This window comes from Melanerpes formicivorus, unplaced genomic scaffold (assembly GCF_026170545.1).
Source record: "Melanerpes formicivorus ecotype bairdi unplaced genomic scaffold, bMelFor1.0.p_v2 SCAF_4, whole genome shotgun sequence".
Classification (NCBI taxonomy): Eukaryota; Metazoa; Chordata; class Aves; order Piciformes; family Picidae; genus Melanerpes; species Melanerpes formicivorus.
The window spans coordinates 21,291,186-21,317,320 of NW_027142356.1; the positions used below are offsets into that span (position 1 = coordinate 21,291,186).

Below are 26,135 nucleotides of genomic sequence, written 5' to 3' on the forward strand. Positions count from 1 at the left end.
AGAGTGTTTTGAAACTGCTGGTATAAAACACCTCAAAGTACAGCCCAGATTTTCACTAAAAATCAAAGCTAGATGGTCAAGCCAACAGTACAAGGACAAATGGAAAATTGTCACAGGATTTTTTGATTATGTTCCCAGTCACCATTAAGAATAAAAAAAGTTACTTTTACAGCTAAGTATCTATGAAAGGCAATATAAAATTTGGAATTAAGTTGCTACTTTGCTAACAAAGCTTATCTAAAAATATTGGAACTTAAGGAACCAAGCTGTGTATCTTTGATGTTATATTGGTAATTGGATTGAATGCCCATTATCTTGCAAATGTGAGAGAGGGGTGAACCTGAACTTTGTGCAAAGCTCCCTGTAAAGATGTGAAAAGTAAGTGCAGGTTTTTGGGCAATCGTCAACCCCACAGCAGCTTTCTGCTCTGACATAGTAAACCAAAACGTTCTGGTTATGTACTATAGAGTGGCATTATATTGCTGCTTAATTTAAAGCCTAAGAACACCTTTGAGATGGTGTTACGACTGAAGAAGAGCTAAGTAAAATCAACAGCTACTTTGCAAGCTACTATCACATATCTCTTTGTAGTTAAGGATTTGTGTATATGTTTATAGTTAAGGATTCATGTATATTTTTTCTTTAAGACTAAACAGAAGAGAAATTAACATGTAACATCTGTATGTAAAAGTGCTAGCAAATAATGAAGGGGTTTTGTGCATTATTAATTAAATAGTTAGAAAAAATAATCTCCTAATCAAACAGAGAATCCCCAAAGAGAACCAGGAAGAAACACATCTAGCAAATCTTTCACAGGGCACAGCATGTGTGCTTTTCAGCATGGATATTTTATGCCTTGCTCTGACTGTCAAGTACAGTCTCTTGTCTCCAGTAACAGTTTGTCACAGAGCATGGCTTCCTTGCAGTAAGGCATTTGTACCTTCCAGAGACAATTTCTGCTGCAAGAAAAGGATGCCTTTTCTCTTTTGGTGGGGTTTGCTTGGTTTTGTTGTTGCTTTTTTTTTCTGTATATTGAGGCTTAGAGGAGAAAAGAAAACAATAGTCAGGTTACCTAAGGGAGGATAACTGGCAATATTTATAGTGCCAAACTCATGTTCGGATCACTCTGTTTACAAATGGCATTCCTCTGGGTTTTTTGTCAGGAGAATAACTGTATTTTAAAGTAATCCTAACAATCAACTTGTATTTATTATTGCATGCAATTTTAATGTTCATTATTTCCATTAATGTATTGTCAAACGCACTATTGAAATTGCAACAATAGATAACATTACATGTTCCAATTTATAGGCTTTTGAAATCTTTAGATGTTGTGATTCTGGTTCTTCTCTGTCATACAGATAGTGGGACAGGCAGATTTTTAAATAAGCCATTTCAACGGGAAATGACAAACGTTGACTAAATTGTGAAAAGAATAACCACATTATCGAGTTCAAATAGATAATGGAGTTACAAAAAATGATAAATTAATTGGCAAATAATTGTTTCTCTATATGCATTTATTGCACTGAGAATAATGTTCTACCCACTGAGATGTTATTTCACACTTACTACCTATTCCTCTAATTTCCTAATTGAGTGAATTACACACCATGGACCACTTTCAGCAAGGAAGTAAAGTCTGCCTGGAAGAACTTAACTTTGATGGTAATTGGGTTTAAAACAGTATTGATCTTACCATTCTGAGATCATGATCAGTATTTATCTCAAAAAAATTGATTAATTTTCTGTGCAAGAAGTAGAGAAAAAGAGAGGTGTCAGTATTTTAGTTGCTTTCCAAAACATTCCTGTTTGTCAGAACACTTTTTTGCAATGCATAATAGTTGCTGGGCAGGTGGAAGAAATCCCACCAGAAGAAACCACACACGTCTCTTCAATGAGTGTGCTTACCAGTTTTTCCTGTGCAAATTGCTTCCCTTCCTTCTCCCCACCCCATGCCCTTTCTTTTAAGCTCCTCTTCTGCAGTAGATTGTAATATCTGTCCCTCATGCCCTCCAAAAAAGCACTCTAAGATACATATTCAGTGATCAGTGCTTGTAAATAATGCATTTTTAGTATAACCTTCATTTATCTTCTTATTTGGCTTATTTGTGAAACAGTGCTTTGTCAAGCATTGAAATGAGCATTTTTCAATCACATGATTTTGAAGCACTTTCCATCTGGGTCATAAGAGGAAATTTGTGGTTAGCCAGTACCTTTCAGTTTAGTAGGCTAATGCAGCAAATAACTTTGTTTAATGTTGAGTTCAACAGAATGAAAACAACATCTGCATTTCACAGAAAATCGTATTTTTTTACATGTTGCTAACATTCAGGTGGAACCAATACCTCACACTTTAGCTCTTTATTTAACCTAGTAAGCCTCACATCTAACCACATATTGCAATGAATAGCAGCCTCTAAAAATACCAATTAATTAAAGCTTAGAAAACCACAGTTTTTGTTGTCTGTGTTCTATAATTAGTCCATATATTCTACATGAAATCACCAGAAATAGATTGTAGATTGTAAATGTAGAAAGTCGATTGTAAAGGGTTAAGATCAGTGCAGCATTAGTGTGTGGCACTTCCTTTCTTGGGCAGGTGAATGTTACAGCTTTGTAGCATGTACACAGCATGGTGAGTGAGGCAAGAACAGAGAAGTGATGTGAGAGGCCGCAAGCTGCACACAGAGGGAGATCCCTTTAAGTAGAGGAGAGGTGTGAGCAGTTCTCATTGCCAGACTGAGGCTGTAATCAATGCCTGAGTGGACTTGTTTAAAACATTACAAGGAAGGTTAATGGCCTGGTTGAGAACATAAGTCACTATGAATTTTTCATCATTTTTGTTGGAGATAATTATGTTAGCAAGCCCATATATATATATATAGAGAGAGAGAGCTCAAAATACCCAATCTATTTGACCAGATTAGTTAAAAATAATTTGGCCCCATCTGTGGACAGTGGTAGTGCTATAACTGGAGTTCTGTCAGGCTTAGTGGAATCCAGTTGATTTACTAGCAGTCTTTAGATTTGTTCTACCTCACGGAATCGCAGAATGTTAGTTGTTGGAAGGGACCTCCAGAGATCATTGAGTCCAAAGCAGGATCACCTAATGCAGGCTGAACAGTAACATATCCAGGTGAGTTTTGAAAGTCTCCAGAGGAGACTTCACAACCTCTCTGGGCAGCTTGTTCCAGTGCTCCATCACCCTCAGTATAAAGTGTCTCCTCATGTTCAGGTGGAACCTCTTGTGTTCTAGCTTGTACCTGCTGTTCCTTGTCCTGTCACTGGGTACCACTGAAAAGAGACTGACACTTTCATCTTGACACCCATCCCTCAGATATTTACAAATGTTGATAAGATTGCCTTTCAGCCTTCTCAAGACTAAACAGCCCCACCTCTCAGTCTTTCTTCACAGGAGAGATGTTCAAGTCTTGCAATCATCCTCATAGCTTTCCGTTGGACTCTGTCCAGCATATCCCTGTCTCTCTTGAATTGGGAGGCCCAACATTGGACACAGACTATTACAGATGTGGTCTCACCAGGGCAAAGTAGAAGGAGAACCTCCCTAGACCAGCTGGACACACTTTTCTTAATGCACCCCAGGATATCATTGGCCTTCTTGGCCACAAGGACTCATTGCATTCCCATGGATAATTTGCTGTCCATGATCTTTCTCCATGGAGATGCTTACCAGCAGGAAGACCCCTCATCTGTACTGATGCATAGTGTTTTTCCTCCCCATATGCTGGACTCTGCACTTGTCCTTACTGAACTTCATGAGGTTTGCCTTCACCCAGTTCACTAGCCTGTCCAGATCTCATTGGATGGCAGCACAGCCTTCCAGTGTGTCAGCCACACTCCTGTCTGTGCATCATCAGTGAACTTGCTGAGGGTACACCCAATCCCCTCATCCTTGTCATCAATGAAGGTATTGAACAAAACTGGACCCAGTACTGATTCCTGGGGAACACCACTGGGCACAGGCTTCCAACTGGACTCTCTGCTGCTGATCACAACTCTCTGTTGTTGAGCCAGTTACCAACCCACCCTATGGTCCAGTCATCTAATTAGCTTGAGTTTACAAGGATGTTATTGGGGACAGTATCAAAAGCCTTGCTGAGGTCAAGATAGATGATATCCACTGCTCTGCCTTCATCTATTCAGTTGGTCATGACTTCATGGCTATCAGATTAGTCAAGCAAGATTTCCCCTTAGTGGATCCATGCTGGCTACTCTTGATAATCCTCTTTTCTTTCACGTGGTTAGAAATGGCCTACTGGATTTGTTAATACTATGGGTTTATTATTTGGCAGACTTCATCTTTCCTCCTTTTTTTTTTTTAAATTAATTTTAGATGTGTCAAGGAAGGGACTGAGAAGAAATTGCTTGTACAAACCCACATTTATTCCTTATAATAAAAGTAATTGGATTTTTTCCAAAGATTATTTTTTGTGGTTGTTTTTTTTTTTTCTTAATAACAGCAAGAATCAGGCTGAGGTAATTACTTGTAGTGATGCCTTAAAATTCAGCCTAATTAATTTTAACAGCTTTGTTCATGCTTTAAGTAGTACAGAATTTCGTGGGAGTCTACTGGAAATAGAATGAAGTAGTCTGCTTTCAAACCATTTTTGAAGAATCCTTTTTAAAGTGGCCATAGAGACTGAAAACATGCATCATAGCAGAGATACTTTAAGGAACATGTAGATGATACTGTCAAAGAACTAACTTTTGTTAAAACCTTGTGACTCCCTACTTTTCTTCAAGAGGAAGCAGCTAAATTGAAGTCCAGAACTGGAGTAATTTCATGAATTCTCATGTGAGTTAAGGGCTTGTGCATTGGCATACAATAAAAAGACAAAAAGGCATTTTTCTACGAATTATATTTAAGTATACAGTTATGCAGTTACTGAGTTTTATTTCAGTATTAATAAAATAAATATAAAGGGTTAAAATGTACAAATGGAGAAGTATCCACTGCAGAAAAAAATTTATTAGAGTCTGATAATGTATACTTAAGGATTTGGCATAGCTAATCAGTGGCAAAGGTTTGAAAACAATTTAGACTTATTTTCTTTCTAGAATTAAGCATTTAAATTTTATTTTTTAAAGAAAGAAGAAGGTTACCAGATAGATGCAAGCAGAGAAATGCAAGCTTGTTCGTGCAAGATATTTGTAATGTTCCTGATATTCAGGGATGAAGATTGCAGATATTTCCCTGATCATTTGTTGCACTGCTTGACATAGTATGAAATCTTACTCTGAGATATGACATAGATCTTTCCTGTGATTGATGGGCTAGGGAAGAGCTGATCATGTGATGCTCACTTAGATTTTTGTTATTGTATCTCCTGTCACCCTAGTCTTGTCAAGATTAAAGAAACTAGTATCGCTCAATCTTTTATCATAGTTCATGGTTTCTTTTTCTTATTACTCTCTCCCCTGAGTGTTCTCTTTCTCTCTGCCTATACCTTATATGTGCTGGAGATAAATCTGATCACTGTATTTCAGCTGAGACCTCTCTGTCAGCTCAGTAGTCTGGCTTTATCATTGAGTTCTGAATATAACTGAATAAGATTTGCCTTGTCTCCTGTTCTGATTTTGGTCGCCTGTAACACTGTTCATGCTTCTGAGTATACTTCTTCTGAAGACACTTCTATATTTAGGATTTTGCTTGTATACTTCTAATGTTTTGCTCCTTAACTGATGAGGTTTTATTTGTTTTTCTGAAGTTTCTCTTACTAAGCATACTTTCCCAATTAATTTTGCCTTTTAGTGGTTGTTTTATCACATACACTGTACTTCTGTGCATACTACATATGAAACACATAATGAGGCAAGATAAGAATTAAGAGATACAGATAGCAGAAAAAACATAGGTAGAAGTGATACAACTGAATGTTAAGAGTATGTCAGGACACCATTATTGTTAGCAGTATATGGCTGCAAAAACTAGCTCACAAAGTATGAATCTGACTGGTTCTAATGGTGTGAGGATCTTTATGTGGGCAATGTAGCCATAGTCTCTACCATGCTTTATGGGTTGTGACATGTATGCTACAGATAAAGCAATTTTAAATATTACAAGTAAATAATACTTTTTTTCCCCAGAAAGTCTAAAATGTGATAAATCTCTAATAACTTTGGTGACATTAAGAACAGATACATAAGGAAAAGGTGAGGTTGCTTCCCTGTAAATTGATGTTTTGTTCAAGGACTTTATACCTTCAAGGCAGGACAAGCTCTGATTTGCAGTGTCGGCTGTACAGGAATGTTGGGTGTGTTCCTTTTATTGTGATAGGAAATGAACAGAAACCTGTTGTGGAATGCAATTTAACATGTATTCCGAACGATCAAATTAAAATAGCATGTACTGAAGAAGTAATTTTCATCATCCTTGCCAAATGCACTTTTTAGTTTAATAAACAGTCATTCCCAGTGTTTATTGTTTGGTGAACCTCCTGTGAACCTACTAGGATAAATATTTTGCTAACAACAGCTACCCATTTCTGATACCAAAAGGGAACTTAGAGCAGTCCATTCCCTGACTCCAAACACGGGCTGTTCTTTAATTTGGTTGAGCTTTTTATAGTTATTTGTGTGTTTTGAGTAAAATGAGTAGTTAAGGAAACAGACAAAAAAAAAAAAAAGGTCTGCAAACATGATGTTCTTTAATTATGGCTGACTGCATCCCTGGTCATAGAAGAAAGTCAAAAACTACTTTCTGTTCAGAACAGCTGCACTTAGGTTGATTGTTTATTCCTTTTAAACTACTGTCACTAGTAAGAACTAGAGCTGTGTGTACAGAACAAAATAAAAATTCTTCTGTAAGTCATAACTGTAACAGATGCAAGATGTAAGTGCAGTGATTAACAATCACAATCAACTCATTTGCAATTAGATCTGAGCAACCATTCCTTAGACTGTATCTGTATGCCCACTGCAGTCTGACTGTGGCAATCTCTTTTGCATTGACTCATGTCACTGAGCATTAAGACTCTCGCATTGTTGCTTGGTGAATTACAGTCATATTCCTCTTTTATTCTGCATTTTAGCCTGCAACAGAGGGTTTTCTTACAGGACTTGCATGGTATCAGAGTTTCAGTGAATGGTGTTAATCTGTGGTTGTGAGATTCTTTTTTTTGCTCTCTTTCTGCTAATCTTCAGGTAAATCTTGGAGCCAGGGGTCTGTACGCTAAATGCAACTTTGTGTCTGAGCTGTAAAAACATGTATTAGGATCTCATTAAAAATACTGAGAAGAGATTCTATTTCCTGCTCTCAGTATTCAATATTCAATTCTTATGAAATTTATCACACAACATTGATCAAAATAAGAGGCTTCAGAAAATGTCATTTAGGGGGCAAAAATATATGAATTGCAATGCTACTGTACTATATATAAAGAACAAGTAATCAGAGTCATTCAATAGAGTTATGTGTTGGATAGGGTATGTAATATTTTCTTATATATATTATTTAGCTTACACATCTTTGCACAGTATATAAATGTATTGCATATGTTTGGTTTCAGAATGTTATAAGGCAAGTTACTCTGAAGTTCAGAAATCAAAATATTTTGGAGTTGTTACTAGGATACAAAAGGTAGACTTACTTTTTCTTATGACATATATATATATATACTTGTGGAGTGGGGAGAGCTCACTGTAAATTTTGTTTAAAGTCTCATTATGAAGAAAGAGATGTATAAACAAGAAGACAGTCCTCACTAAAAGTTAAGGGTTTGGAATTGGTTATGGTTTAGCTATTACTCTGCCACAAGTAAACTTCACGATGGAAACCAAAACTCAGGGGTTATGTACCTAAAATTAGTTTGCAGTGATCTTAAAACAGCAAAAAAGACAAATTATTTGAGGAAGGGGCCCTAAATGAAACTGTCACTTTTAAACTTCTTGTCATGGAGATAGTCTATACCATAACTTGGTTTGCTAGCTTTTAAATATTCCTTGTTCAACACAGCACATCAGGTCATGGTTTCAGATTAAGGGTGTTTGACTACTGAGTTGAGACATGTCTGAGTCATGAGAGGTCTTGCATTTCTTAAAGAATTTTGTATAGAGTCTTAGCATTCAGTACTACTGCCACAAATTCTTAATGTAAGCAAATACTGTTAAAACCCGTGGTAAAGAAAGACAGGCATCAAAACTTGACTTCTCCTGCAACTGGCAGGCTGAACCTACAAGCTTTCATGGATTCTAGGCATTGCAGGGACTGCATGCTTCATGGTTTGAGACCTCTGCCGCTGTGAGAGGTGCTGGCAACATACCTTTCAAGCAGAATTGCTTGTATCTCCTCTCATTAATTAACCAAAAGAATATATCAGTGAATGAAAAACTTTTGCCCAAAATAATACAATCATTACTGGTTTCACAAATACTTTCACAAGAGGAGAGACAAGGGAGGGAATGTAACTGCACCCAAGAAAGATAGTTCTCTGTGTGTATGTAGGAACAGAAAACACTACAGCTATCATGATGAAGTGTATTGTCAGTATGGTTTTCCCTACTACACAGTACTGCAAGCATTTGTTTTCTTCTTTTCCACAAGTGAATTCTTGTGGATCTTTACTGATGCATAAGATAAGGGAAAAAACCAAAATGTATTGGTATACATGGGTAAACACACAAATGTACACATACATGGTTATAGATACATATGATGAAAACTTACACAAGCACGGAAGTATTTTTATGGCTTCCAGAGATTAATGCTGTTGATGCCATCCTCTGAGATTTTATGAACTTGCTCTAGATATGTGTCATCTTTTTTTTCCACAAGAGTGGCTCTCACACTTACGCTGCTTCTTTCAAAGCATGGTGCACAGGCTTCAGGCAAAAAGCTGCAGTTTGCCAGAAGAAAGCTGATGATTAGTAGCATCCTGTGCAATTTACATGTTGCTGATATTAGAGCATCTCCCAGTTGTTTCCAGCACAATTGTAATTCCAGGCCTTCTCTGTGAACTGTGCAGAAACTCTGAGGAAATATTAAAAACTTTAAATCTCAAAACTTTAACCAAATGAAATGGACTCCTCCTAACACTACTTCTACGCACCTTTATTCTTTCATTCATACCTGTGGCAGGCAAAGACAGAAAGATGCTGTTCTCTTGGAACCTTTCTAGTCTTGGGAAAGGCAAGTAAAAATGATGCACAGTTTGGAAAGCAATCCTCTAAGTGCCATAAAAAAAATACAAACATAGAGTTTAGAAAGCCACCTCTGGCTTAAAAATGCAATTTAGTTCAAGTGCCTTGATACTCAGAAAATAAGGCCCTTATGAGATAAAAGGAAAGTCATGCAAGCATATGAAGAGAGGCTAGACAAGCCTTTGGTTAACAGCTGGAGCACAATACAAGAACAAAAAATGTAGAGAGCCTTTGAAAGTCAGAGAACTGAAGGCCCGTCAAGGGAAGATGGGGGTTGCCACCCTACATTGTGGATCTCAAGCTGATTAAATCAAGGAGGGGTGGTACCCCTGTCAGTATGTCATTTGTCCTGCAGAAGTAATGTCCCTGAAGTGAGGATAGCTGAATGAGAGATGCATATATATTTCAGTGCCACTGGAGCTTAATTTATTAGACTTTCCTACTTAACAGCCCTGGAGCTGCTGTGTCTCTCATGGAACCATCCTTGCTGCTGTGACCAGTCACTTGGGCTAAATAAGTTGCACAGTGGATGGGAATGGCACTGGCCGTTCTGGCTTCCATCTGTGTCACATATGAGTAATCACCCTTGTGTTATTCCCCAGCTTTGGCAATCTAAATTAATTATCTGCTCTTGCTCCTTTTTCCTATGCCTTCACTAGAAGGACAAGAAGAAAATCCTGCAACTTGATTTCTCTTCTTAGGTGATTGCATACAGGCAATCTACAGATCATCTCCACTTGCTTTTACATTGCTACTTGAACTTTTCCATAGCTATCATGCAGGTTAATGTTGCACAAAGATATCTTTACAAATGATAGGTTTTCACAAATGGATTAGCTTATTTTTTTTATAGTGCATACAAATGAGCAAGTCAGAGTTTGTGCTTTTTCAGGTAGGTCAGGATTTCTGTAGGCTTTTCACAGTTACTACTGCATATACTTATGGGAGTAAAGAAAGTGCTGTTGTTATGCCAAGAACTTTCTATGTCCTTAAGGCAAACTTGGAAAGAGTTGGATATCTGCCTTCCCTCATAGCTTCCAATGATGCTAATAAGAGGGTTACTTGTGATTATATAGGAAGAAAAGAGGCTTGCTTTATTATGTTACAAGAATGTGCATGTACAGTTAATTTCAAGAGTGCATCTCAAAATTGAAGCAAGACTTGGAGTGTTCCAGTATAATAATATTTTTTTTTTTTAAATCTACAAGGATATTTCATTAGAAGGAATATGTTTTTCTTTCAAAGTACTGATCTTACCTGACTTTTGTTTTTTTTTTTTTTGGAAGATGGGAGGTTTTCTTTGTTACAGAGTACCTTCTAGTCTGATTAAACCATACTGATGTTTAATAGTTTCTCCAAAGGACAAATAAATTTTCACTCAGAAACTGCTTGATAATGTTTTTTTGAAGACAGTAAATGAAAAAAAATGGGCATTTCTTTTGCGGGGATGAAATCTTAGACATGTTACTCACTACTTCTGAGTGTTCTGTTGTGCCAAGTATTTGACTCATTTGTTTTTATTGTTCCAGTCTTAACTCAGTGATTGCATTAAACATGAAGTTCCTCACTCCTGGCTGCAGCAAGCTGACAAAATTACTTCTAGCCTCTCCTTTAACTTGAGGAAAGTAATGTCAGTACCTTGACAATCCTATTCAGTGAGACAGGAACAAAAAGAAGGCTTTACTTGGATAATAACGGTGCTTAAGACCTGGTCTTGTGTGGGTTGTAGATCAGTGCTGTTTTATTGTGAATAGTTCAACTTTGGAGCGGGTTCAGTGTAAGGAAAGGACAAATAGATTGTGGCAGAATGGGAAAGGCTGCAACATCCAGTCTCAGAAATTTTACCATTTATCTGCTTCTGGATTCTTCAGATAAACCAAGAATGAGCATTTAATAAGTGTTTAATCTATTAATTCTCTAACAGGACTTGTAAGATCAAGGACTTGCCTTTATGATCATTTTACAGATTTCATAAGGCTGTGTTACAAATCTGCATGCTAGGAAGCTCCAGGCACCAGAGTAAGTCTAAATATGTTTGGTTAGCAGCTTCTGTGCTCTCTGTTGTGATGGCTTAGCTGCTGGAGCTCTGCACTGTGAGTAAGAATTCAGTTAAAAAAAAAAGAAAAAAAAAAAAGAAAACAGAACTACTCTTTTTCAGAAAGATTGCTTCTTGTTTGTGATGCAGCCACAAATACAGTCATGCTGGTGTAGCAAGGAGATGCTACTGCCAGATGTTTTATGTCATTAAGCTATGGCCAAAATACCATGCCCAGGATCACATAGGAAATGTGTCAGGAGGAGAGATTAATCATAGGTCTTCAAATTAGGCTACATACTAAGCCATGCGTTAGCGCTGAGCTTCACCTGGCTAATTTCAAAATCACTTGCTGAAGTTTTTGTTCAGGTCACCTAGGTGTAAAGTGTGTCTTCCCTTTCTCTCTTTGAGAAAGAGGCTAGATGGAGTAGCTGTGATTCCTTGGACCTGTGATTCCCAGGTGGCCAAGAAGGCCAATGGCATCCTGGCCTGCATTAAGAATAGTGTGGCCAGCAGGAGCAGGGAAGTCATTGTGCCCCTGTACTCTGCTTTGGTTAGGCCGCACCTTGAGTACTGTGTCCAGTTCTGGGCCCCTCAGTTTAAGAAGGACATTGAGACACTTGAACGTGTCCAGAGAAGGGCAACAAGGCTGGTGAGAGGCCTTGAACACAAGCCCTATGAGGAGAGGCTGAGGGAGCTGGGATTGTTTAGCCTGGAGAAGAGGAGGCTCAGGGGTGACCACATGGCCCTCTACAACTACCTGAAGGGTGGTTGTAGCCAGGAAGGGGTTGTTCTCTTCTCTCAGGCAAGCAGCACCAGAACAAGGGGACACAGTCTCAAGCTGCACCAGGGGAGGTTTAGACTTGAGGTGTGGAGAAAGTTCTTCACCAAGCGAGTTGTTCATCATTGGAATGTGCTGCCCAGGGAGGTGGTGGAGTCACCATCCCTGGAGGCATTCAAGAGGAGATTGGACGTTGCACTTGGTGCCATGGTCTAGTCATGAAGTCTGTGGTGACAGGTTGGACTCGATGATCCTCGAGGTCTCTTCCAACCTTAGTTATACTGTGATACAAATAACGTTGTGAGCACTGTAAAATGCATTTTACATACTAAATTTCTTCTGTGGTAATGTTGCTATGTATAATGTCCAGGGCTGGATAGTTTTGTGAAGTTAGGCTTTATATTGTTTCGATTTTTTTCCAAGCCCATAACTTGATCTGTTGACTTAATTTGGTCTATTTGCCTTTTATGCTTGTAAACACCTTAGGGGGTTTCTAGAAGGCATTTGTTTTGAAAGAGTGAAGTACACATAAAGAAATACAATATAAACAGACCTAGTGAAAATTCTATTTGATCCAACACTAATTGTCATTCTTGGCTGTTCTACAGGGCAGCAGAAGCCCTATGTTTTCTGCTCTGGTCTTCATCCTAAATCATTTTTACTGTCAGTAAAGATGCAACTGTTTGGGTCTATCTTGGTTTTAAACATGTTTATGCTTTTTAAAAGTCAATTGAAATTGTTTCCTGGGCACAAACCCAAAAACTATAGTGTCTTGTTTACTAGAGGAATCACATTAAAATACAAAACTTGTTGATGTATTTTTCAGATCTGTCTTGACAGCAGTTGTTCATGCTGAGGGGGAAAAAAAAAGCAGTCTGAAGCCTAAAACAGTGGTCTTAATCGAGAATGTGTTGCTGTGACGGAAGTATTTACTGGGAATTAGTATTTATTGTAGAAAAGCTTGGAGAACATCACTTCCCAGTAAGTGTTCTCCATCAGGAAAGTTAGTTTGGATAGCTACTATACCTAAGCAACTCTCTGCTGTCTTGGGTTCTCTCTCCTGTCATAAAGATATATCTGTTATATTAGAGGTTGATTAAGTGATAGCTGACCTGATAGGGGAGACATTGTATTGTATCATACCATATATCATTCTGTGGAGTATGATGTCTGTGATGACAGACAGCTGCTTCATTGTAACATTGTTTTAATTGTCTCCATCAATATTATTGTGCAGTAAACCAGGTAGAGCTTTTTGGTGGTTCCCCTTGTGAGTCTTCTACACCACAATTCTGCATTGAAATTACATCTTCGAGACCTACTGAGTAGGTAGCACTACATAGAGAGTAGCTTGCTTGGAAAGGTCAGATAAGTAACGGCAAGAGATATGTAGATTAAATTCTAGAGATTATTTAATTGGGAGGAATTATAATAGAAGTAATGAATTATAATAGAAGTAATGAATTATGATAGAAGTAATGAATAGAAGTAATTTTATTATTTTGAAATTGTAACTGTGATGCTGCCTTTCAGAGTTATCCTGAAGTTTTGTATCTGTTTGTTCTAAAACTTGTCCCATCAATGAACCTGAGTTTTAGATTCTTGCATTAAGTAATTTCTTCTGTTACTGCAGGTGTAAGCATTGTCTACAGAACACCAAAAAACCCCAAACACCTCAAGAAAGCTGTGTGAAATTCTGAATTCTGTAAAATTCCAGGATAGAATTTTAGTTAAAGGACTACCATTTACGCTGTGCTAGACATTCTGCCTAAAAAGTTTAAATTAGAAAATTAGTAGTTTTTAGCAAGTAGAAGCAAAGTATAGTTTAAATTACCATTTATATTAAGCAATGCATTGAATTGAGGTTTCATTAATGTTAATGTTTTATAAATAAATTATAGCATTTATAGGTTTGTGATATCAGTTATTTTACTCTTTGGTACATTTAAATTGACTAAATGAAGCGATCATAGGGAAAATCTTTCTTAATCTGGAGATTTTAACAACTCTATTCTGAAACATTCCTCTTCAAAGTTGTGCAATTTTCTGTTTCAATTACTTTGTTTTGCTTTGCTGTAAGAATGATTAGAAAGTGATGACAACTTTAATTGTGTAACTGTTAAGCTCAGTGATTCACCATATTCTCATAACATTTTAGCTCAGGCTTACTGAATCCAGAAGGCCATAAATTGGTGGCTTAGTTCCGACGTGTGTACTGGTAAGCATGCACGTTTTCAGTTGTAAATGTGGAAATAGATTCTAGACCAATGGATTTTCATCTGGGATCCATCTATTCATTGGCACCAAAAATTCCCGGTAGAAGTGAGACACCAAAATAAATTCTTCATCTGGAAACAGACTAGATTTTTTTTCTTTCCCTTCAAGTACTAGTTCTACCATTTGATCCTTAATTTGTTTTTCACCTTAGCAAAACCCTACATCTTCATACCAGAGAATATGGCTGTTACAAATACATCATCACGGAGAAGAACAGGAAGAAAAATTCCTTCCCCCCCCCCCCCTTTTTTTTTTCCCCATCTGAATTGCAGTGTCACAGCACTATTTTGAAACTTGCTGAGTAGTATGTTTTGTTAAGAGCAAATATTTAAATTATAGACCAGAATCTGTTGATTTATTATCATAACTTAATAGATGGGTCAACATGTTCTTATTTTTAGTATGGGCAATGAAGAAAAGGAAAGAAATATTTCAACTTCTTGAAATTCACAGTTATCCAAAATAGAAAACAGCTACTTCACTCCCTCTATTGGAAACTGCTAGATTAGCAAGATCAAAAATATGGTGAAGTGAATACCAGCACACTAGATGTTTTGTGTTATCTTTGCAAGGCTCACAGTTAAAAAGCAGTGTAACCATTCTAGTGACTGCATTCCTTGATGATGGAGAGAGAAAAATCCTTGAAGCAAAAAATAGGAAGGCTTTGGTGGTTACATTCATTTGCTATTCCTTCAACTACACATTTAGCTGAAACCAAAAATGGTTATTTAATAGAATTGAGAGCACAGAAAGTAAAATATAATTGATGGTATGAAATGCAGCTATTATAGGCATATGTATTTTAGGAAAATGCTGTTTGGCACATAGTGTTGTATGGATTATTTTATTAAAGAATTATTTTTTTCTGCATAGCTGTTACCTTTCTCAACAATTTGATTCTTTTTAAAAGGCAAATCAATACAATTCATCCGATAGTTTAGATTCACATGTTGCAATATGTACAGTGTGCTGACTATAGAATACTGAGAGTGCAATTTTTACACGAGGCATAAGAATTTTTAAATGTAAATATACATGTTAATAAATATAAATATATATATATAAAAATACTGTTCAGTATGAACAAGCACTGCACAGGGAAGGAACAAGCAGCATGTTAGTTTACTTACTGGAGGAACATTCGGTCCTTCATTGTTAGTATTGAATTGTAGGTTTGTTACAGGAAAATTGAGCAAAGGACCTCAGACCTGGTCTAGTTTAACCTTCTGCACAGGTAAGGTCAGTTCTGAAGTCAGACCATTGCTCAGGATTTACCCAGTCAATACTGAATGCCTCCAGTGACGGATACCGTGCAGGCTCTCTGGGCAGCCTTTCACAAAACCTGACTGTACTTACAGTGAATAAATTTTCCCTAAGTCTTAGAGGGACTACACTTGAGAGCAATGATGCATGTACCACTACTCATTTAAGGTCAAGAATTCTTGTCCTTCCTATTCCAATAAGTTGTCATTATTTTCAAATCTTTTTCATCCTTCTTAAATCGTCCATGCTCTACTGTAGACATAACTTCTTCAGTAATGTCTGCCTATATAAAAGCCTAAAGAAACTTGTGGTGCAGCAGCAGCTTCCTGCTAGGTTGCCCTTCCTGCCTTTTTTTTTCTATTTTGAAAATACAAACCAATGCATAATTTAAAATAAAATTTTAGAGTGAGCAAAACTAGAAGTCCCTCTTTGCTTGAATTGCTTGTGACTGAAAATCCGTGACCCAGTGAGTTAGTCGGTGAGATTTGTGCTGCAGGAAAGTATGCAGTACAGTTTTGCAGTACGCAATTTCATCATTGAAATACTACCGATACCTTCACAAAACTGGTGTGGGTTTTTTTTTTCCTTCTTAAGAGGGAAATGCTTATAGTAATGCTAGATGTTGTTACTCTGTTCACTGTTGTTTAATCAGAAACAGAATTCTTAGTGCTGTATGAAACACAACTGGTGTTTTTTTTCTGTCTGTAGACAAGAGCTATCTCTGTATGAGGGTACATTCATATTTTACATTGAAAAACAACACGACAAAGATTGCAGCTAAGTTTCAGAGGAAAGGCAGGATATGAAGTGTGTGTTTCTGCAGGTTTCTAGAGCATTGCAGAAATTACCTGTAATGGGACCATATTTTCAAATCACTCTTTGTTCTATTTATAAAAGATTGTCTGTCACCCAGTGAGCTGCTTTGAAGGACAGGTATGATGGGATGTTGTTTCCAAGACTAGGAATGTAAGAAGTGGGAAAGCTGTCTAGTGGAAATTTGTTTACAATTGTTACCAAAGAATTGTTAGATTTTTATTTTTACTCTTGTCATTAGTCTTATGAGTTAAACTGCACTTTGGAAACAAGCTGGCCCCTTACAAACTTTTCCAGCTATGTAACCTCATAAAGTACTTCATCACAGCAGATCCATTAACCCTCTGACTGGTACTCTTCTCTTGGCTTTGGTTGCAGCACCACACAGAAGCACCTAGCCCATCATTGCTACCCCCATCAGCTTTGCCATTAGACGTATTAAACAATGCTGTTGCTGGGTTCAGCACTGTGGAAGAACTTATCCGGTACCTTGAACCAGATCGGTGGCAACTGGATTTGGAAGATCTGTACAGGCCAACGTGGCAGCTTCTTGGAAAAGCATACATACATGGGAGGAAATCAAGAGGTAAATTACTCTTCTGTCTGGCCTTGCAGCTTTCTATGGGTATGTTTGCTTAACAAAGAAAACAGTGACTAAGAGCATTCTTCACTTTGAATTTTTGTTTTGTTAGCCATACTCACAGGATCACAGGATGTTAGGGGTTGGAAGGGACCTCTGGAAATCTTCAAGTCCAGCCCCCCTGCTAGAACAGGACCATAGAATCTAGTGTAGGTTGCACAGGAGCACATCTAGACAGGTCTTGAAAGTCTCCAGAGAAGGAGACTCCACAGCTTCTCTGGGGAGCTTCTTCCAGTGCTCTGTGACCCTTACAGTAAAGAAGTTCTTCCTTATGGTGAGGCAGAACTTCCTATGTCATAGTTTACATCCATTGCCCTTTGTCCTATCACAGAGCACAAGTGAGAAAAGGCTATCCCTTCCTTCCTGACACCCAGCCCTCGTATATTTATATGATTTATTAGGTCCCCTCTCAGTCTTCTCCAGACCGAAAAAAGCCCCAGGACTCTCAGCCTTCCCTCATAAGGTACGTGCTCCAGTCCCTTTATCATCCTTTTAGCCCTCTGTTGCTCTCTCTCAAGTAGATTCCTGTTCCTCTTGAACTGGGGAGCCGAGAACTGGATGCAGTATTCTAGGTGGGGCCTCACCAGGGTATTACCTGTAAAGGACAATAACTAAACTCAAAAGTTAAAGGAACTTAGAAGGATAAAGTACAAAGGGAAAAAACTCAAACAACAGAAAAACAATTCAGAAGCAGATGGGGTGGTTTTCTGAACCTTGGAGATATTTATTCCCAAAAAAGTAGAAGGGCATCTTGGCTGAATGACATGGTCTAACTTTCTGGGTTTCTTTTATTAAGGAAAGCAAAGCCATTTTTTGTTTGGGTCAGGTAATTTCTTAGACTTACTTTATCATGCCAGTTCTCTAGAACTCTTCCAGTCTCTGCATCATATGAACTGAGAGCAATTGCTGAAACGTTTTTCTTTCATATTACTTCACAAAATCCCTGTGTCCATGTCCAGTTTTATCATACAATTGTCAGTTTAATCAGATGTAAAGCAGATGATGTGTTTCAGACTTGTGGGGCTATTTCTTGTTCAGCAAGTCATTTTCTCCTATCTACATTTGACATTTACAAATTTTCCACCACATATCATCCAAATGCTGCCCACCAGCAGCATGTTTATGGATTCCTTGTGGATGGATAGCATGCAGGCAATGGCTTTCTTTATTGCCCACTATGCAGCATGAAAATGAAAATACATGAGCATAAATGAATAAACCCCTCTGACAAAACAGTTTATCATCTGATCAGCAAGAAAAGGAAGGAAGTAAAATCATCCATAGTTCAAATTAAAGTTTTTTGACAGCTAGTTTTCTGATCAGAGCCTAAAAGCAGCCTTACCTGTATTGCTACAGCTATGCATACAGCAATTCAATAAGGAGTTAGAGGAGGAAATCTCTTTAAAAGCTTTCAGGGATGTACTGTGCCTTTCATATACTCATTTGACACATTGATAATTAAAGAAATCCATTATTTGCCAAATGTATTCCATAAGCATGGAGTAAGTGGGAGAAAATAAAATGTTACTTGTGAAACCCTACTTAAACTAAAATGTAGGTGTTGGATAACATCTGTATAGACAAAAACAACTCCTTGAAAGATGTGCTTTAGAATGAAACTATGAGTAAATCTTTTAGAGACTTCTAATTAGAGTCTGAAATAGATGATTTTTTTTTTTCCCACTGAATAAATATATTACAGTATTGCCACATTTATATTATAAGAGACCACCCTCAGACTGCATTACTGAGTGTGTAATGTAATAGTCTGAGGTAGAAAATATGTCCATTTGAGATGACATAGTATTAACTGTTAGGTCTATTCAATAGATAGGGAAAGCAAACTATTTTAGTTAGTGGTTAGGTTTTCTTTCTTTTACTTTTTAAAAAACAAATCCTTCTAGTAGCATGTTTGCTGTATTTAACAACCTTTTAAAGAAATGTTTGGGAGAAGTGCATGCCCTAAAACAATTGGGTTTTTCAAACTCTTTGATTCTATCGTTACATCAATTGTGTTTTTGCAGTATTTCAGTGTAAAAGCTGAATTACTGTCCTGCTTTCATAGGCCAACATCAGTTTACATCTAGATTAACTGAAAATGTAATAAAAAGTGTATGTTACTTTATATAGAGAAGACTATTGTCCTTTACTCCTACTTAATAATTCATATGAAAAAGACTATATTTAGACAACCTAAATTCCAGAGAACTTCAGTGTCTGATGTTTTCTCTGGATAAAATGCTTCCAAAAACTTATAGCTCGGAAAGAAGAAACACTACGTTCAGAGGCTTTGATGTCTAAATATAGTCCTAAATTCTTTTATAATATTCAACATGCTTAAATATAAAATATTTTTTCCTGTGTAAAAAAAAATTACTCCATCACTTCTCACAGAAATCTGTACCTAATCATTACCTGATATTCTGAAGTCTGCTTAAGAGTCGCCACAGTCCAACCATAGGCCTTAGTAGACCCTTTTCCATACAGCAGGAATGAAAATGATAGCGCTGCTATCTGTGCAGACACACAAGTGCCACAACCAGAATTTGTTTTGTTGACTTTGAAAGCAGCATCCAGCTGGAAAAATATTTTGGAAAGAAGATTCCCCATAGTATTCCATACATGTCCCAGAAGTTTCCAGACAGTTGGATTGCCTGTTGCAGAACACTTATTTCCAGGCTGGTGTGAACATGGATTACTTCAGTTGAATGTGCCAGTGAAGGAACACTATTGAAATAGACTTTACTATAGACCCACTTGCATCTACATTTCTTTCTCCTTTTGTACCTTTCTCCTCTTTTTATTTTAGTGTTTTGCATTCATGGGCTGTTGCAGGGCCTTCCATTCGTCATGAGCTAGTGCTAGACAAAAGAACTTTGACTGTTGTGTCAAACATGATACATGAGTGGAAGCCAAGTTGAAGGAGTGTTTAAATGTTCACATTATAACAGGTACTGCAACTCAGTGCACTTGGGAAATCCACATAACCTTTTATTGTGGTTAAGTAAACACTTTTAAGGGAATATATACATTCTCTCATCTAGCTTCATGCCCACAGTGTGTTAAAATAAATTTTGGACAGACAGATACTCTTTGGAAAAATAACAGCTTCATTCACATACTTCAAAGAAGTGATTAAATAAGCACTAGATAAATTTACCACAGACTTTTTAATGAAATTGAATTACATGAGGTAGGGCAAGAGTTCATTGTGAGGTATAATAGCCATATACCTTAGTACAGTGTAAAGCATAGAAACCAAACAAGACATTTTTCATCTCTCCTGAAGCCTGTTGTAACAGAATGCATACTGAAAGCTGTTTGTTATTAGTAAACTGCATGTTCTTCCACAGAACTTTTAAAAATTTAATCCTGTAGGTCTAAGGGGTTCAGTTCAATTTTTTTTAAATCTGATAAGATACACTTGCTGCTCATTGCCCTTTTCTCTGTGATATAACTGCAGCTAGACTGGGAAATAGATGCATTCATCTATTGCTGCCAGTAGGCAGGAAGTATCAGAGAAGCACAATGCTACAGAGGTATCTCTCTCCCACTGTTTGGGCTTGCTGGAAGCATCATCAGTGCTCAGTCTCTGTTTTCCATTTCTCATGGTGAAGGACTGAGCAGCAGATGTATTATGAATTGTGCATATGAATTGTGGATTTAGCTTCTCAAACTATTGTTGTACCAAACATGTCAGCCTCTGTAAAAACCCACCGGTAGAAAGTATTAGCAGAAATAGCAATTTTCTCATGCTTTAGGTATTTTATCCTCTTTCAGACAGTTATCTTATTATACTGTTTGAAAACATAACAGAAGAAAGAAGTACTCTATTCCTGTCCACAGTCCTTGATTAATGGAGGTAGATATGTCCACCCTCTAAATGACTCAGCCTACAGCTATTAGCTGATCAGAAGAGCCTAAATCATTTCTAATTTCTCACAGTGAATCTCCCCCCTGGAAGTTGTGTCTTTCTTTTCCTCTGCTACCTTCTCAGCTTTCTCCAAGGAATGCTCTTGGAGTGTGGGAGGCAGGCAGGCATCCTATCAGTAACTTTATTGGAGTTGTTACACACTCCTTGCTTTTAAAGATTGGATTGTTTATTTAGGAGCCTATGTTAACCTGATAGTGATGGAATGAAGTGCCCCAGCTTGGCACTCACTCTAAGTGCAAGCAGAGAAAAGGCTTCAGTGTGTTTAACTGACCTTTCACAATAAACCCTTAATTATGGATGCCAGTATATGGATATAGTCTGCAAAAGAAGTGTTTGAAAACACATGAAATTAAATTGCTGCCCAAAGATTTGCTCCTAGTACAGTACTAGAGAAATGTAGGTTCTAAATTCTCTTTATTACTATATTATCTATATTATTTATAAACTATTATAATATTTAAATTTTCTGTATTACCCTATTATTTTATCTTATTTCATTTTCTCTTTATTTCTCACATATTTAAATAGAATTGAGAGGTATTTTTTTGCCTTGATAGGCTGAAGTTCTTGGTGACCTCTAGAGACTCTTTACATAGTTAGAAGAGAGGGGAAAAAGAGTGTGATTCAGATCAGGAACATATTTTAACTTTATTTTGCTTATTTTTATTTACAAACTGCCAGCAAAGCTATATAGTATTTTTCAAATAATATGAATAGCAATATTTTCCCCTGTTTTCTTCTTGATTTAGCTCAAAGGTCTTTGCTGCTTTGTTCAGTCATCTCAGTAGCCATATTATCATGGGGTTTACTTTATTAGTTGTTTTCATGGTGGTGCTTTTGTGTTCTGGTTTGGTTTTTACCAGATGGGCTGCCTCTCACTTAGACATTCCTTAATGGCAGTAGGTTTGGAGAGAAATAATTCAGACAAAAGATCCCAGATGGTGATATACATGGTTTTACCAAGGGGAAGTCATGTTTGACCAACCTGCTAGGCTTTTATGAGGACATAACGAGATGGATAGGTGATGGTAGAGCAGTGGATGTGGTTCTCTTTTTTTTATTATTATTTCAGTAAAGCATTTGACACTGTATCCTACAGCATCCTGGCATCTAAATGGAGGAAGTGCGGTCTAGATGATCAGGTAGTGAGGTGGATTGAGAACTGGTTGAAGGAAAGAAGGAAGAGAGTTGTGGTCAATGTGACAGAGTCTAGTTGAAGGTCTGTATCTAATGGGAGTCCCTCAGGGGTTGGTACTGGGACCAGTACTAATCAATGTATTCATTAATGACCTGGATGAGGGCACAGGGTGCACTGTCAGCAAGTTTGCTGATAACACCAAACTGGGTAGAGTGGCTGACACTGCAAGGTTGTGGTGCCATTCAGCGAGACTTAGGCTGGAGAATTGGGCTGGGAAAATTTAATGGGATTGAGCACAAGGGCAAGTGTGGAATCTTGCACCTGGGAAGGAACAACCTTATGTATCAGTATAGGTTGGGAACTGAGCTGCTGGAGAGCAGTGAAAGGGAAATGAACCTGGGGGTCATAGTGGATGGAAGGGTGACCGTGTGCTGGCAATGTGCTCTTATGGCCAAGAAGCCAAATTCCATTCTGTAATTGTGTATTACAAGGGGTGTGGTTAGTAGGTTGAGAGAGTTTCTCCTGCCCCTCTGCTCTGCCCTGATGAGTCTGCATCTGGAATATTGTGTCCAGTTCTGGGCCCCTCAGTTCAAGAAGGACAGGGAACTTCTTGAAAAGTCCAGCACAGAGTCACAAAAATGATGGAGTGGAACCTCTTCCTTATGAGGAGAGACTGAGGAAGCTAGGTCTCTTTAGTTTGGAGAAGAGGAGACTAAAGGGGTGGCTGCATTAATGTTTATAAATATGTAAAGGGTGAATGCCAAGAGGAGGGAGTCAGGCTCTCCTTGCCAATGCCCAACGACAGGACAAGGGGCAGAGGGTGGAAGCTGAGGCATAGGAAGTTCCATGGAAACACAAGGAAATGCTTTCACTGTGAGGGTGACAGAGCACTGGAACAGGCTGCCCAGAGGGGTTGTGGAGTCTTCCTCTATGGAGATATCCAAAACCTGCCTGTTATTTCTCGTCTAGGTGGCTAAGGTCAACCTAAAGAAGCTTGCCCTCTTTTAGATCTTTTCATGAGCTTGTTGTTGAACCAATGGCACAGGGAAACTTCAGCATGACACAATGGAACCAGTTTATAGGGAAACCGATGTCAAATATGAATATCTTTAAATTGCACTACAAGTTACATGCTTCCAGGGAGAATTATTTAATATTTAAGACACATCAAGTGAAAATGAAACTTAGAGAGCTACAGAACTTGATATATGCTGCTATAATGTAGAAGGTGAAAAACAGAGTGTGCTAATAGTTACATAACAAGATGTGCTTATTTGTCTATACAGTATTCACAGATCATGACATAACTTCTTGAAGTTCTTAACACGCAGAAGTCAGTTCCCCTTAGATGTAAATAGTCTGATTTTTTCTTACACTTGCATCACCCTCACAGAGAAGAAATTATTGAAATTGTAGCAGGGAAGAAGTTTGAATGCTTTATCCAAATGAATTAAAAATACATTTGGATGTTTTCAGGATTCTTAATTGCTGTGTGTGTTTATTCAATCAAAATTTATCATAGAGTGCTGTATTAGTTCTCTAGCAGTGTTCAAGAGTCTGAGGGGGAACAAAGAGAACTGCAGTAGGATTTGCTAAAACATTGATACGTATTAGCCAAAACTTGCTCTGTTGATTTGAACCAGCTGTGCCAGATACAAAATAATTGGTGACTATTTCTATAAAACGATCATTCCTTTTAGGCTCCATGGTATTCATATAACTGCACTACTATGCTTGTGTGCTGGACCTCTACCACCTACATAAAAATGATCTCTGCTCATGGGTTCTGCACTGCTGACGTTGGTTTACCACCAATGAATTGGATTATGAATGGGAAAGTCACCAGTTTGTCTCTTTGCAGTGGTGGATCTCAACCTCCTAAAGGAAGAAGTGCGGCTGTATAGTTGTACTCCTCGCAACTTCTCAGTGTCGCTAAGGGAGGAGCTGAAGCGAACTGACACCATCTTCTGGCCATTGTGTCTTCTGGTTAAACGTTGTGGTGGCAACTGTGCCTGTTGTCATCAGAGCTGCAATGAGTGCCAATGTGTACCAACAAAAGTCACCAAAAAATACCATGAGGTATACGGGGTTTTTTACATTTGCATGTTTGGAAATGCTGAAAGCAAATTAAGGAATTTGTTACTGCAGAAATGCACCAGTATTCATATTTTTAAAACTTATGTATTGCTCTTGTACTAATTTTTTTTAAAGCATTTTAATGAGGTGTTACATGAAGAAAATAGTGTCTTTCTTGGTGAAAGATGTTTTTGTGGAACTGTTAAGTCATTCCTGAGGTATTTGGTTACTGGTGCAGTTCAGACATATCACTGCTTGTTCATCATTTTCTATTGGTAGATGTGACCATTATGAAGGAATGGGCATGTGTCCATTTCCATTGCTATAAATCTAGGGCTAAATTTATTATAGAATTATCAGATAATTCCTTTGGGTTAACTGTACTATTAAATAAAATGAAATAGATGTATGAAACTGCAAGACTTTTTGGGTGGAAGTATCTGTTCAACATATTTCAATTAATTTTGTAAAGCGCTTGAGGTAAAAACAGGTAATAATTAGGGCTGTAATAAGTAAAGAAATTTATCTGGGGAAAGTTTTTTCCTTTTAATATGCTTCCGTCGCCCCCTGTGTTTCCATTGCAATCTAGCTCATAGTCTAGATGTGTGATGAAACACTTGCTGTTTTCTTGATACTTGGCTGCTTCTTTTTCAGGTTCTTCAGCTGAAGCCAAGGATTGGTGTCCGGGGATTGCATAAATCTTTGACAGATGTACCCTTGGAACACCATGAGGAGTGTGACTGTGTGTGCAAAGGCAATACTGAAGGATAAACGTGATTTAATTGTGCCATTTTCTTTCAAAGCACATTCAATCAATGGCTGATTCTATTATGGGGCTTGTGCATTATCTCCTTCTGTAATCTCAGTTGTTTGCTTTGGGAATCTTCTGTCTTCAAGATTTACAGAGAGCTCTAAAAAGAGGAGAAGCCAAACTGGGATTATATGTTGTGTGACAGCTCTGTTTGGAGGCCCAATGAAAGGACAGGAGAAAGGCATCAATGAGGGATTTAAAATATACATATTGTCTTTGCCCCCCACAATTTCCTTGGCAATACATGGATTTATAATTTAGGAGTAAGAACCAACTTAGAAGGCTCACATCATGGAGACTTGATCCTGCTGGCTGTCTCATTTCTACAGCTCCAGTACATCTAGCCTTGGTCAAAAACATCTGAAATCTTTCTGTGTTCCACTACTCCTCTCTACTCTAAATTGAAGCATTCTGTGATGTATAAAGTTGGGTTAAAACAGACTGTCTTGTTCTGAATTAAACTTAATTTGTCTGATGCTGGTGGGAAGGACTGGATTTTTCCATATGCTCTGGTAAAGTTCCTGCCTTTTAGAAAGAAGACTGGACAATAACGTGAGCTAAGGAAACAGATACTGAAAAGAACAGCGCCGTTTTTCTTAGTACTATGGCTGATCTTTGTTTGTTTGTTATTTTTGTATCGTGTACATTTTTATACTCTTCTTTTGACAACATAACTATTTGCTTTTCTAAACTTGTTAAATATATCTATTTTTACCAAAGGTATTTAATATTCTTTTTTTATTACAACCTAGATCAATTATTTTTTAGTTTATGAGACTTTAAAGCCAGGTCTACACAGATGGAGGAACTGAGATGTGGTTACAATGTGGAAGAAGTATGATCTATGCAGTTTGTTGCTACACAGTAGAAAAAATACACTTTTTTTAACCTGAATGTGTAGTAATGATAAGCAGAGATGTGTAGATGAAGATCTAAGCTTGCTAGCTCCATAAAACTGAAAATAAGAGACTGCAGTTTCAGAAACTGACTTTTAAATTTCCTCTTTATTCAGGTAGAAACAGAATGAGCATAGATAGATTCATTCTGGTTTGTTTAAGTCTAATTTCTTTGATGTAGGATGATCTACAACATAAGAAGCCCAGTGGCTTGCAGCCTTCGTGATGCATCACAGCCATGTGAAGGCAGCCTTGCTAATGTTGAAGTGTATGGTTTACCTTTGACAGTTATAGATGTTTATGTACTGT

General features: G+C 37.6%; 1 protein-coding gene across 2 annotated transcripts in view; it reads left to right on the forward strand.

The window, feature by feature from the left end:
• Positions 1 to 25,600, forward strand: part of PDGFC (platelet derived growth factor C) — a 124,686-nt gene extending 99,086 nt beyond the window's left edge. For both annotated transcript variants that reach the window (XM_068137211.1, XM_068137212.1), the window contains 3 exons: positions 16,710 to 16,917; positions 23,905 to 24,122; positions 24,774 to 25,600. In XM_068137211.1, coding sequence (XP_067993312.1) covers positions 16,710 to 16,917; positions 23,905 to 24,122; positions 24,774 to 24,890 — 543 coding nt within the window. In that variant the 3' untranslated portion in view covers positions 24,891 to 25,600. The remainder of the gene's footprint in view (positions 1 to 16,709; positions 16,918 to 23,904; positions 24,123 to 24,773) is intronic.
• Positions 25,601 to 26,135: the final 535 nt, after the last annotated feature.